The sequence below is a fragment of the Podarcis cretensis genome (assembly GCF_951804945.1).
Source record: "Podarcis cretensis genome assembly, chromosome: 12".
Taxonomy (NCBI): Eukaryota; Metazoa; Chordata; class Lepidosauria; order Squamata; family Lacertidae; genus Podarcis; species Podarcis cretensis.
In genome coordinates, this window is record NC_137181.1 from 2,952,638 (window position 1) to 2,966,747 (window position 14,110).

The window sequence follows — 14,110 nt, forward strand, 5'->3', positions numbered from 1 at the left end:
GTTATATACCATCTGTATAACATCTTCATAACATTTTCCTTAATCGTAGTACATGCTGTAAATTTTAAACCATCCTTCCATAGTTTAATCCATTCATCAAATTCAATATTATATCCAAAATCTTTAGCCCACCTAATCATTACAATACGAAGAAATTCTTGTCATATCCTTATTTTTCTAAATATTGTTAAGCGGGCTTACCCAAGTCCCACCTATCTGATTTTCATTTTACTAAAGATTACATATATTCAATCTTTAGCAGTTTACATATATCATAAATTCTAACCATCTTTTTTTTTTAATCACACTTAAAATAACTTCACATTTTATCACTTACAAATAAAACTATTTAAAAATATCCTATCTTCTACTTCTATCCCTACAGCCTATATCCACTTCCAAAGCTATTCAAAGGTTTAAATATTAACATATTTTTTTGAATATATTCCTTAAACTTCTTCCAATCTTCTTCCACCGTCTCTTCTCTCTGGTCTCGGAGTCTCCCGGTCAGTTCTGCAAGTTCCATATAGTCCATCAGCTTCATCTTCCATTCTTTGATAGTTGGTAAATCTTCTTCGCTCACAATATTCTCGCAGCTGTTGTGGCATACAGAAAAAAGTAACATCCTTTTTGGGGATTTAACCCCCCCCCCATACCAAGTAAAAAGGATTCTGGGTTTTTTTAAATAAATGTGTTTTTCAACACTTGTTTCAATTCATTATAAATCCTTTCCCAGACGTCTTTTCCTTTGGGGCACGTCCACCAAATGTGGTAAAAGGTTCCTTCTTTTTCTCTTTCTCTACATTTCCAGCATTTATTATCATGAGTATGATACATTTTTGCTAACTTCATCTTTGTAGCAAATGAAACAGAAGCCTTTGGGCTTCCCGGTCATCTTGTCGCATGCCAAATTTATGTCCGCAATTTACCTATACTGCAAAAAACATGCAAATATCCCCGCCTTCTAACAGCTCATAGGGAAGACCACCCGCAAATATCCAGGCATTGTAGCGGGTTGGGCTGGATGACCCCTGGAGGTCCCTTCCAACGCTGTGATTCTATCTATGACATTCTTTTATCCAGTGTTTCCCAACCTTGGGCCTCCAGCTGTTTTTTGAACTACAATTCCCATCATCCCTGACCACTGGTCTTGCTAGCTAGGGATGATGGGAGTTGTAGTCCAAAAACAGCTGGACGCCCAAGGTTGGGAAACACTGGGGATAAAATAATAATGTTAATATCAATGCAGTATACTAATTTAACTAATATTAACAAGAATAAATAGAAATCAGGGATGAAAAATAATAATTTTAATCAGCTGTCAGCGTTGCGAGAGGATTAATTCCCTGCCCGCCCGCTCCATTCTTCGACCTCGCGCCCGCCCGCGCCGCTTTCATGCGGACGGCAGGCGGCGGCAGCAAGAGCGGAGCCGAGACCCAGGGGGCGCATGCGCGCCGCGCCTCTTGACAAGTCGACGGCAGAGGGCGGCCGCGAGAGCTGATCGGAGGCCAATGAGCGCATGCGTACTGCGGCGGCCCTGCAGGCCTCGCGGGCGCGGCGCGAAGCAGCGGCGCCTCTTTCGACCCTCGGCGGACGCCGTACTGAAGAGAGAGCGCGAGAAAGAGAGCGACGCGATGTTCGCCGAGCTGAACGAGCTGCTCGGAGCCTCCGTCGAGAAGCCGGAGCAGGTGAGGGGCCGCCGCCTGGAAGTCTCCGGCCTCCGTGGAGCGGTGGGCGGAGGGCTGTTGGGTTGTATTGGGGGGGGGGTCCCAGGATGCTACGCGCGTGCGCGGTTTGGGAGCGAAGCATGCTGGGATTTGTAGTCATTCCCCCCTTGGCCTTCCAGGCCTTTCCCCCCCTAGTGAGGCCTCTTTCTGGAATCATAGAATCATAGAATCCTAGAGTTGGAAGAGACCACAAGGGCCATCGAGTCCAACCCCCTGCCAAGCAGGAAACACCATCAGAGCACTCCTGACATATGGTTGTCAAGCCTCTGCTTAAAGACCTCCAAAGAAGGAGACTCCACCACGCTCCTTGGCAGCAAATTCCACTGCCGAACAGCTCTTACTGTCAGGAAGTTCTTCCTAATGTTTAGGTGGAATCTTCTTTCTTGTAGTTTGGAACCATTGCTCCGTGTCCGCTTCTCTGGAGCAGCAGAAAACAACCTTTCTCCCTCCTCTATGTGACATCCTTTTATATATTGGAACATGGCTATCATATCACCCCTTAACCTCCTCTTCTCCAGGCTAAGCATGCCCAGCTCCCTTAGCCGTTCCTCATAAGGCATCGTTTCCAGGCCTTTGACCATTTTGGTTGCCCTCCTCTGGACACGTTCCAGTTTGTCCGTGTCCTTCTTGAACTGTGGTGCCCAGAACTGGACACAGTACTCCAGGTGAGGTCTGACCAGAGCAGAATACAGTGGCACTATTACTTCCCTTGATCTAGGTGCTATACTCCTATTGATGCAGCCCAGAATTGCATTGGCTTTTTTAGCTGCCGCGTCACACTGTTGGCTCATGTCAAGTTTGTGGTCAACCAAGACTCCTAGATCCTTTTCACATGTACTGCTCTCAAGCCAGGTGTCACCCATCTTGTATTTGTGCCTCTCATTTTTTTTGCCCAAGTGCAATACTTTACATTTGTCCCTGTTAAAATTCATCTTGTTTGTTTTGGCCCAGTTCTCTAATCTGTCAAGGTCGTTTTGAAGTGTGATCCTGTCCTCTGGGGTGTTAGCCACCCCTCCCAGTTTGGTGTCATCTGCAAATTTGATCAGGATGCCCTTGAGTCCATCATCCAAGTCGTTGATAAAGATGTTGAATAAGACCGGGCCCAAGACAGAACCCTGTGGCACCCCACTAGTCACTCTTCTCCAGGATGAAGAGGAACCATTGATGAGCACCCTTTGGGTTCGGTCAGTCAGCCAGTTACAAATCCACTGAGTGGTAGCATAGTCAAGCCCTGAACAAGGAGTTCAGTGTGGTATAGGCACTTCTCTCCCCACCCTCATTTAATCTCCGCCGTGACCCAGTGAGGTCATAATTCTTGGTTTCCAGACCCTTGGTCATCTTGGTCGTCGACCTCTGCACATGTTCTAGCATGTCAATATTCTTTTGAAACTGGGGAGCCCAGAACTGGATACAGGACTCCAAGTGGTGTCCAGCCAGGGCAGAATAGAGCGATACTGTTAACTTCCCTTGTTCCGAACACTAGACCTCTGTTGATGCAGCCTAGAATTGCATTAGGTTTTTTTGCTGCTGCACCACACTGTTGACTCATGTGAACGTTTCATTTTTATACTCTCCCTATTTTTTTGTTTTCCAGGGCAAGCTGACCTTGCTGTGTGCTGACAAGACAGATGCCAGCTTCCTCCTTCACCATTTCCTTTCCTTTTATTTGAAAGGTATGCAGCAAAATCAATCTGGTGATTAAAAAAAACAACAACCCCATAATATTTCTTACATAAATCCAAACATTGGCAAAATGGGATGCAAACGTCTTTAGAAGAACTGTAGCATGTGTGTATGTGATCTGTACCCCTGTTTGAGGGGGAGAATTCTGGAATGTGTTCATTTATTTATTTATGTAAATGGGGGAATAAAACCGTCAACAAGATAGATCTGTGAATGTAAAAATTAAATGTAAATAAACACAAAGCAGAGCAGTGGCCTGGAGGATTCAGAAGAGTTGATGAAATCTCTGCAGTCAGCCTGTTTATATTCTGTGCTGGAAGGACTGAATAGATAGATAGATAGATAGATAGTCTTTTCCCTCTGCCAGAAAGCTGCGCAGTTAGTGTGAGAAGAGCCTCCTAGCAAGTGCAGTGCTGCAACTGAGAAGACTGTGTCACTAGTTGGGACCCACCTAACTTCGGATAGAATCATCACAGAATTGTCAAGTTGGAAGGGACCCCGAGGGCCATCTAGTCCAACCCTCTCCAATGTAGGAACCACAACTAGAGAATCCCTGACAGATGGCCATCCAACATCTGTTTCAAGACCTCCAGTGAAGGAGAGTCCTTTGCCTTCCTTCCACTGTCCATTTGGGCAAGTAAAGTCAAAAGACGCAATGAATCGGCATTGGTTTTGTCGTGCCCAGCAGGATTTGCATCTTTCCCAGCAGGATGGGAAAGCCTTGAAAGGTGATGACGAAAATGACAATGGGAAAGGACGTTTTCAGAGCAACAGTTTGTTTCCTGCCGTTTTTTGTGTTGATGGTGGGGACATCGTAACAGCGAAACACCTTGTGTCCTTTTTTGTCTTTCCAGCTGGCTGCAAAGTCTGTTTCGTGGCGCTTCTGCAGTCCTTCAGCCACTACAACATAGTGGCCCAAAAGCTGGTAAGCCAGGCTGATTTTATTGTATTAATTAAAACATCTCAGTCCAGGCCTCCAGGGATGATCTACCCGGCTGTTGGATCAGGCCGAGGGGGGCCAAAAGGGAAACTGTTAAGGGAGCATAGCAGCTCTCCTGCTCACAATTACCAGCCATATACGGAATTAAAATTAATACCAAGGCTGCGTCATCATCAGCATCTTAATCCAAGGGCTCTCAAACTTTTGCAGGCTGCTAACCCCTTGGCTCCATAAGCTCATCCCCAAGGCCCCCTACTCTATAAAATAGCAGTTTACACAACCCACTAAGGACGATAACAACACAATTAAGTTCAGCAAATAGGATTGCATGAAAAGCATTTTCATGCATTCTGACTAACGGAAACATGCTGTTGTTGTTTAGTCGTTTAGTCGTGTCCGACTCTTTGTGACCCCGTGGACCAGAGCACGCCAGGCACTCCTGTCTTCCACTGCCTCCTGCAGTTTGGTCAGACTCATGTTTGTAGCTTCGAGAACACTGTCCAACCATCTCATCCTCTGTCATCCCCTTCTCCTTGTGCCCTCCATCTTTCCCAACATCAGGGTCTTTTCCAGGGAGTCTTCTCTTCTCCTGAGGTGGCCAAAGTATTGGAGCCTCAGCTTCAGGATCTGTCCTTCCAGTGAGCACTCAGGGCTGATTTCCTTGAGAATGGAGAGGTTTGATCTTCTTGCAGTCCATGGGACTCTCAAGAGTCTCCTCCAGCACCAGAATTCAAAAGCATCCATTCTTCGGCAATCAGCCTTCTTTATGGTCCAGCTCTCACTTCCATACATCACTACTGGGAAAACCAGAGCTTTAACTATACGGACCTTTGTCAGCAAGGTGATGTCTGACAAAGGAAACATAAGGGGCTTTATAGCACAATGTATTTCTGTACAATGTATTTCTGTACTGGGACGCAGGTGGCGCTGTGGGTTAAAGCCTCAGCGCCTAGGGCTTGCCGATCGAAAGGTCGGCGGTTCGAATCCCTGCGGTGGGGTGCGCTCCCGCTGCTCGGTCCCAGCGCCTGCCAACCTAGCAGTTCGAAAGCACCTCCGGGTGCAAGTAGATAAATAGGGACCGCTTACCGGCGGGAAGGTAAACGGCGTTTCCGTGTGCGGCTCTGGCTCTGGCTCTGGCTCTGGCCAGAGCAGCGATGTCACGCTGGCCACGTGACCCGGAAGTGTCTCCGGACAGCGCTGGCCCCTGGCCTCTTAAGTGAGATGGGCGCACAACCCCAGAGTCTGTCAAGACTGGCCCGTACGGGCAGGGGTACCTTTACCTTTACCTTTTATTTCTGTACAACTGCTTAACAAACACAAACACACCTTCACCTACCACAGATGTACAGTTAAGGATTTAGGAGAAAATCAATAGCTGTTACCCATAATCGGCTATCAGAATCGTTGCAAATGAACGTGACCTAGGGAAATAGCGATAACAGCAGCGGAACTTGAAATGCAGATTGTGGAAAGTATTTTGCTTGAGGCTTTAAGCTGGTCAATCATAGAAAAGCGATCAATGCGCTTGGAGAAGACCACCTCCAGCCCCAACCCACTGCCCCCTTGCCTCTTAAAGGTAAAGGGACCCCTGACCATTAGGTCCAGCTGTGGCCGACTCTTGGGTTGCGGCGTTCATCTTGCTTTATTGGCCGAGGGATCCGGCGTACAGCTTCCGGGTCATGTGGCCAGCATGACCAAGCCGCTTCTGGCGAACCAGAGCAGTGCACGGAAACGCCGTTTACCTTCCCGCCGGAGCAGTACCTGTTTATCTACTTGCACTTTGATGTGCTTTCGAACTGATAGGTTGGCAGGAGCAGGGACCCAGCAACGGGACTCGAACTGCCGACCTTCCGATCGGCAAGTCCTAGGCTCTGTGGTTTAACCCACAGCGCCCCCACGCCCCCCTTGCCTCTTAGCACACCCTTAAGTAATCCCCCTGCCCCCTGCAGGGCAGGTATCACCCACTTTGGGAAGCAGTCAGCTAGAGCATTGCTCAGTCGTGTCTCCAACTAAGCACCATCTATGAAGATGCTTCTTATCAGGAAGGATCATTTCCTTAATTTTGGTATAATTTATGACCAAATCAATTTAAGTACATAAGAAAGAGCCTGGCGGCTGGATCAGGCCAGAGGGGGCCCGTCTACTCCAACATCCTGTTTTGGGTGACTCTTCAACACATAGGAACTGGTGCAGAGGTTTCTCACAATCGAAGGCGATTGTGTGTGCGCTGTCTCTCCCAAGGATTTCCACAGCTGTCTGGGTTGATAAACAATGGAAAGGACTTGAAATTGGGTTGTGAGGGACTCCTGGGCCAGCTTCCACGTGGAACGGGAGATGATTAATGTTCCTGCTTGTTGCTTTTGGCAGGCAGTCCGCCCTAGCCAAAAACCCGCAGGAGAGATGTTCAAATGTGCCTGGCACCTGCTTGCAAAATTGCAATGCTTGCATTTCTCCACCTGCAAATATTGCTTTCCAGGGAGTCAGCTTGGCTGCGGCCAAAGAACGAGGCCAGCTTGTGTTCTTGGAAGGGCTGAAATCCTCAAACGACATATTGTTTGGGCAACAGCATCAAGAACAGACGGGTGAAGCCAACCCTTTCCAGTTCCTCAGGTAACTTGCATCACTGCCCTAACCAGATCTACTCAGAAGTACAGTGGTACCTCGGGTTACAGGCGCTTCAGGTTACATACGCTTCAGGTTACAGACTCCGCTAACCCAGAAATAGTGCTTCAGGTTAAGCACTTTGCTTCAGGATGAGAACAGAAATCGTGCTCCGGCGGTGGCAGTGGGAGACCCCATTAGCTAAAGTGGTTCTTCAGGTTAAGAACAGTTTCAGGTTAAGTACGGACCTCCGGAACGAATTAAGTACTTAACCTGAAGTACCACTGTAAGTCCAACTGAACTAGGGTTAGGATTGCAGCCTAACTCCTTAAAAAAAGAAGTGGAAATGTTTTGATGAATATATGGCAAAACATTGCTCTAAAAAAAGATATGCTAATATGCCTAGATTAAAATGCGAAGTACTGGATGGAAGAAAAATTAGTAAGGGAAGATAATAAGAACATATAGATGTTTTGAGAAGTCTGTAGAATGCAAAGATTATTGTAAATTTTATAATGCCAAGTCAAGTAACCTTTATTGGCATCACATAAGAACATTCAGAATAGATAGGGCAGTGCAATCTCGTCGCCACCCCAACAGCACAGTCACCCACCAAAGGGCAGAAGAGGAGAGCAATCCGCCTCATCTCTGTGGGTTTCCAGCAAGGGCAGGATCCTGTAGCATGCTTTGGCGACAAAAAATCAGATAGAGCAACTTAGCTAGTGTCTTGGTGAGCTCCTGGTCTCTCCATTGTAATAAGAAGCGCATGACCTCTGTCGCTGGTTTCCATGTTGGAATACATAAGATGGTCTAGAAATTGTTGGCAGGGATCATCATACATTTTGCATTTAAGGGCCATGTGATCTAGAGTTTCCACTAGGTGGGCATCGCATGGGCAGATTCTATCTCCTTCTGCCAAACCCGCAAACCTACCCCAAAGGAGGTTAGAAGGATTAGAATTGAACCTAGCCAGTGAAAAAGCCCTTCTTTCTAGCGGATTAAACAAAAATTGTAAATAATTGAGATTAAATTCCTGCGCCCCAGAGAGTCAAAAATAAAGAGGGGAGCATGTTTTTTCCGCAGCTGAGATTAGTTCCCAGCGATTTATGTCCCACAGCCTAGTTTTTAACATGGTCTTGGCGACTGGGAAAGCCACAGCGCCCAGGAGATCCTCTGAAACCCCAGTTGCCATATCTCTTTGTACAAAACAGTTGTAGCCCTGGGGAAGGGAAGGAGTCAGGCAGAACTTCGCTGAGTAAGGTATCTTTGTCTGCTAAAAAATTGTATAATGTGGAGGAAATCGAGTGTCGGCAGAGGGAAGTGGGAGGAAGGAGAAAAGAATAATATGATGGATTGAGGAAATATAAATGTAAATGTATGGGGGGGATGGGGAGGAAATGCGTTGGCTTTGGTACATTTGTATTGTAATGTTATATGTGAAAACCAATAAATAACTGTTGCCAAAGAAAAGGGGGGGGGGAGAAAGGGATTGCAGCCTAAGCCTTTGATAGGATATTTCAGTGGGTGGGGAGGAGAGGTTGCCTGGCACCTGTTACATAGGTACAGTGGTGCCTCGCAAGACGAAATTAATTCGTTCCGCGAGTTTTTTCGTCTTGCGATTTTTTCGTCTTGCGAAGCACGGACTTTGGAAAAGCTTCAAAAATCACCAAAGTCTTCAAAAACCTCAAAAAAGGCTACCACACCGCGTTGCTCCTCGAAGTGAATGCACGGTTTTAAGAAAAAGGAAACAAGCTTGCAAGACGTTTTTGTCTTGCGAAGCAAGTCCATAGGGAAATCTGTCTTGCGAAGCAGCTCAAAAAACGAAAAACTCTTTCGTTTTGCAAGTTTTTCGTCTTTCGAGGCATTCGTCTTGCGAGGTACCACTGTATGTGTTTGGAGGTAATGTCTCTTGCTTGTTGTGGATGTTGTAGATGTGATCTTTCAGGGACTTAGACCTCTCCTCTCCTCCGTCTGTCCCTGGCAGTGGTGACGGCTCAAACCTGAAAACCCTTTATGAGTTTGTCCGCAGCGCCTTGAGCCCTGCCGCTGGCGGAGACTCATGGAAATGCCCAGTTCTGCTCTTGGACAACCTTGGCATCTTGCTGGGCCTCGGTGTGAGACTGACGGACGTTCTCAACTTCATCCATTATTGCAGAGTCACGGTGAACGCTCAGCTTAAGGTACGGTGATTGCTGTGCAGTTGTTTTCCCTTTTGACAGGTGCCTGCCCTGAAACGAGCTGCTGTTGTCACTCCAGCGTAGGCAGGGCTTGGAAGGAAATCCTGTTCCTTTTGCAGCCCTTTCTTGGGCTTTCAAGAACTGTTTCCGAAGTGCTTAAAGGTGCTGCTTTTGACCTTTAAAGCCCTTCACGGCCTAGGACCCTCGTACCTACGGGACCGCCTCTCCTGGTATGCCCCACGGAGAGCCTCAAGGTCCATAAATAACAACACCCTTGTGGTCCCGGGCACTAAGGAAGTTAGATTGGCTTCGACCAGAGCCAGGGCCTTTTCAACTCTGGCTCCGGCCTGGTGGAACGCTCTGCCTCATGAGACCAGGGCCCTGCAGGATCTGATTTCTTTCCGCAGGGCCTGTAAGATAGAATTGTTCCGCCTGGCCTTTGGCTTGGAGCCAATTTGATTCCCTCCCTCCCTCCCTCTCTTTTTTTCTTTTTTCTTTTCCTTCTCCTCCTGCGATGAGGCTACATTTTAATATTTTAATGTTCCATTATTTTAATGTTGTATTTTATTTTTGTTTTTAAGTTTGTAATCATTCATCTTGTTTTTATTATTGCTTGTAAGCCGCTTTGAGCCCGGCCTTGGCTGGGGAGGGCGGGGTATAAATAAAAAATTATTATTATTATTATTATTAATAATAATAATAATAATAATAATACAGGCACCACCAAGCCCTTTCGCACATCCTCCTTGTGTGCAACCACGTACATGGGCGGCGCCAGGAAGTAGGTGAATACAGTGGTACCTCAGTTTAAGGACAGTCCTGTTGACGGAACTATTCAGTTTACGAACTCCGCAAAACCAGAAATAGTGTCCCAGTTTTTGGGACGCGGGTGGCACTGTAGTCTAAACCACTGAGCCTCTTGGGCTTGCCAATCAGAAGGTCGGCAGTTCGAATCCCCGTGACAGGATGAGCTTCCGTTGCTCAGTCCCAATTTAGCAGTTTGAAAGCACACCAGTGCAAGTAGATAAATAGGTACGGCTGTGGCGGGAAGGTAAACGGCATTCCGTGTGCTGCTCTGGTTTCGGTGTTTCTTTGCGCCAGAAGCGGCTTAGTCATGCTGGACACATGACCTGGAAAAACTGTCTGCAGACAAACTCTGACACCCTCGGCCTGTAAAGCAAGATGAGCGCTGCAACCCCAGAGTCGTCTGTGACTGGACTTAACTATCAGGGCCCCCCCCTTTTTTTTTGAGAACTTTACCTCAGTCTAAGAACAGAATCTGAACGGTGGAAGGGCACTGGCGGCGGCAAGCCTCATTAGGGAACGCGCACCTCATTAAGAAGGGTTTTGGTTTAAGAACGGACTTCCGGAATGGATTAAGTTCGTAAACTTAGGTACCACTGTAAATAAATTCATTCAAACCCAGGAATGGTGGGAGAGAGCTGGAGAGTCCTCGTGACTAATGAGACCCTCTCCGGAGCCTGAAGATGTATATTTAGCTTTTTAAAATTTTACCTGTGTTGTTTTAATTTTGCTGGAGGCCCCATTAGCTAAAGTGGTACCTCAGGTTAAGAACAATTTCAGGTTAAGAACGGACCTCCAGAATGAATTAAGTTCTTAGCTCGTGGTACCACTGTAGCTGCCTTGAGTCCTGGTCTGGGGGAAAGGTGGGGTATATATAAATAGAATAGTAATCTGCCTCTTAGCTTCAAGAATTCAAAATTCAACTTGGTGCAGATACTACATACTTAGGAGACTGGGGCCGGGTGTCTTATCGGCGCCTCCTGGTCTGATCTAAAATTGGAGCTGAAACTGTTGTGGTGCTTCCTGGCTCTCAGGGAAACTTGGTTGTGATGCTGCACAGCAGCGCCGACTCGGAGGACGAGGAGAACGAGCTGCTTGTGAAGGCTGTCCGTCACCAGAGCAATCGGATCCTATGGGCAGAAGGACTGGCGACTGGCTACTGCAAGGATGTTCATGGGCAGGTGAGTGTGTTGAAGCAAATATGAAGATGAAAGGCCTGCAAACACCACCTTCGTCGTCAAGATAACCCCATGATTAATTGGTAGTTGTTGCAGCAATGAGCTCATCTATATTTTGATTCACTTGCTTTGATGTAGACTCTTGAGTAGAGCTGGGCGACATGTGGTTTTCAACATCGCCATATATCACCAGCTAAACATCATGATATACTGATCTATCACACTGTCTGAAGTAAGGATGGAGCTCTGTAAAGGCTTTGGCTGGCTTCACAGTTTTCCCCACATTGTGGTTTTTGCAGAGCACACAAACTCACATCATGATTCGTGATAGATTGCCAGGTCAACATACGAAACCAATCACGATATGAACTTCAAACCGGTTTTGGACCATATAGCGATACATCGCCCAGCCCTAGCTCTGAGCCTGGAAAGGGGAGCTATCGCTAAGATTTGGGTTTTTCTCACCTATGCCCTCATCTGGGCAGGTGGAGCGATGGGAGGTCCTGGCCAAAGTGGCGTAGGCTGCTTTGTATATAAATAATGTTCGCTTGGGTGCGGACATACCATCTTCTCCTGCCATGTCCGTCCGGCGTCTGCAGAGGCTGGGAGATATGGCAGACTGATTTGCTGCAAGCGAACACCTTTCTTTTAATAAAGCACTAGAACTCATTGCTGTGTCGTTTTTGACATCCTTCTTTGGTGTCCCTGCACCCCACCACTCCCACTACTTTGGGTGGGTGGATGAGGACAGTGAGTTGTTCTGTGTACACACACACACACACACACACACACACACACACACACACACTTCTTCTGGTTGCTGATTTGCTACCAGGAGAAGTTCCAGGTGTTACTATTAGTGTAAAAGGTAAAGGTAAAGGGACCCCTGACCATTAGGTCCAGTTGTGACCGACTCTGGGGCTGCAGCACTCATCTCACTTTACTGGCCGAGGGAGCCGACATACAGCATGATCATGGCATGATACAGCTGATGAAAACCCCAAATTAACAATCTCAGGAAATTAGACTATTGTGAAAAGGTGCAGTAGCTATTCAATCCATAACCCCTGCAATGGGTTCCTGAGCCTTTAAATGCTCTCTCAGTCTGGTTCAGTAGGAAGCACAATCATGGGGAAGGCTGCTGACCTGACAGTTGTGCAGAAAGCCATCATTAAGTTTTCATTTGGGTTTTCGTCAGCTGTATGCCCTGATCATCGCAATGATAACAGATAAAGGCTTGACATATCTCGCTTTGCATGTCATGAGTCTATCTCGTATACAGTGGTGCCTCGCAAGACGAAAAGAATCCGTTCCGCGATTCTCTTCGTCTAGCGGTTTTTTCGTCTTGCGAAGCAAGCCCATTGACGGCTTAGCGGATTAGCGCTATTAGCGGCTTTTAGTGGATAAGCAGATAAGCGGCTTAGGGCTTAGGAAAAGGGGGGGGGAGGGGAAAAAAGTCGGAAAAACTCGCAAGACATTTTCGTCTTGTGAAGCAAGCCCATAGGAAATTCGTTTTGCGAAGCGCCTCCAAAATGGAAAACCCTTTCGTCTAGCGGGTTTTTTGTCTTGCGAGGCATTCGTCTTGCGGGGCACCACTGTATTAGTTTCACCTTTTGTGTTGAATTACTGAAATAAATGAACTTTTCCATGATATTCTAATTTTTGGAGTTTCACCTGTAAGTTTAGTGATCTAGCAGAACACATTTTTTAATATATAAAAAAGCAATAAATAAGCGCTCTCTCCTCCCCCCCCCCACCCAATTTCCCCTTTCGTTGCTCCAGTTATCGATCATCCAGCGGAGCTCGTGGGAGAGGAAAGCGGAGCGGGACCTCCTGCGCATTTACCAGTACAAGATCCAGGACAGGAACGTCGTGTTTTTTGCTCGCGGGATGTCGGCGGCTGTGCTGTAACTTTCTGTGGGTTGGGGGAAGCTTGGTTCAGGGGCGATGATGGAGAAGGAGTGGCTCTGTCCTCAGGAAGATCTCGAGGCATCGAGAGAGGGACAGAAGGATTCTCCCATGCAGAGGTGGCTTTTGCAGTGACGGTTCAGTCACTGTGGTGTTCTGTTGGGGTTTGATCCGGGGAAGAACAGGGCACTGGCTTCCCACCACCGCTGCAGTCCTCTGTCTGATCTTGAATTTGTTCTGAGCTGCTCTGCGGACAATGTCGAAAACAAGGAAAGACTGAAACCAGCTCTGCGGTAGTTTGGGGCCTGTCACTAAAAAAACCTGGTGCTCCAGCCAGCCTTGGTGTTGTGCCAGGTGGTTTCAGTAGGTTCGCAGGCTCTCGAGCGGGTGTCGAAAGATAGCAAGGCAGGTCAGGAGGCTGAGGCGACTGAAAACGCTCCGTGTTCAGTTGTGTACAGGTGCTGTTCCCATCTTCGCAGTCTGTCAGGTCGCCCAAGATACCAACACAACCCAGCCTTCAAGTATGCCACGGACGGAAGGCAGGAAATGACTTGCGTGCAGATGAGATAACTCGGGGAAGTGAGCCAAGCTGCACAGTCTGATTAAAGGGGCACCAGAATACCCCTTGTAGTTAAGGCAGGGAGCTCAAAGTTACTTTCTGCAAGGATCACCATCAATTTCCCCATGGGTAACTTGGTCATGCGACCAAGTCACTGTAACCTGACCTGTACTTGACGTTGCATCAGAAGTCAGGGGAAACAGAAGTTTGGAAACAGAAGCCACATTAGGAGCCTTGCAGGGGCCCAGTGTGGCCCCCAGACTGGCAGCTCCCAACCCCTGGCTTAAGAAAGACAGGACCAGCACAACAAGGAACACCTCTGCTCATCCCAGGCACTCCATTCTCCTCATCTAGATTTGGGCCTGAAAGCATGGGGAATCTCTGACATTGCCCATCATCGTTTCTGATTGCTGGGTGTGTCTGTTAAGGCCTCCACCTTAACCCAGCGGAATTGTGAGACAGCCTTAACTCTGGCCTTAAACCAGCAGGGTTTTTGACAGCTGAATAAACACGCAATTCGAGACCAGTTGCAG

General features: G+C 47.4%; 1 protein-coding gene across 2 annotated transcripts; it reads left to right on the top strand.

The window, feature by feature from the left end:
* The first annotated feature begins 1,496 nt into the window (after nucleotides 1-1,496).
* On the top strand, nucleotides 1,497-14,103 carry ELP6 (elongator acetyltransferase complex subunit 6). Of its 2 annotated transcripts, XM_079947040.1 has the most exons (7): nucleotides 1,497-1,688; nucleotides 3,322-3,400; nucleotides 4,265-4,335; nucleotides 6,827-6,960; nucleotides 8,936-9,131; nucleotides 10,967-11,113; nucleotides 12,893-14,103. In XM_079947040.1, exons 1-7 carry the CDS (start codon nucleotides 1,512-1,514, stop codon nucleotides 13,019-13,021), a joined length of 933 nt encoding a protein of 310 aa, XP_079803166.1. In that variant the 5' UTR covers nucleotides 1,497-1,511; the 3' UTR covers nucleotides 13,022-14,103. The 2 variants fall into 2 exon arrangements, with proteins under 2 accessions (XP_079803166.1, XP_079803167.1); XM_079947041.1 differs by lacking the exons at nucleotides 1,497-1,688; nucleotides 3,322-3,400 and adding an exon at nucleotides 3,845-4,138.
* Nucleotides 14,104-14,110: the final 7 nt, after the last annotated feature.

Bases quoted from the DNA above. Each gene is read 5' to 3' on its own strand.
- ELP6 (XM_079947040.1), top strand. From the start codon at position 1,512: ATGAGCGCATGCGTACTGCGGCGGCCCTGCAGGCCTCGCGGGCGCGGC. The intron at 1,689-3,321 runs GTGAGGGGCCGC...TTTGTTTTCCAG, and splicing joins CCGTCGAGAAGCCGGAGCAG to GGCAAGCTGACCTTGCTGTG. The intron at 3,401-4,264 runs GTATGCAGCAAA...TTGTCTTTCCAG, and splicing joins CCTTTCCTTTTATTTGAAAG to CTGGCTGCAAAGTCTGTTTC.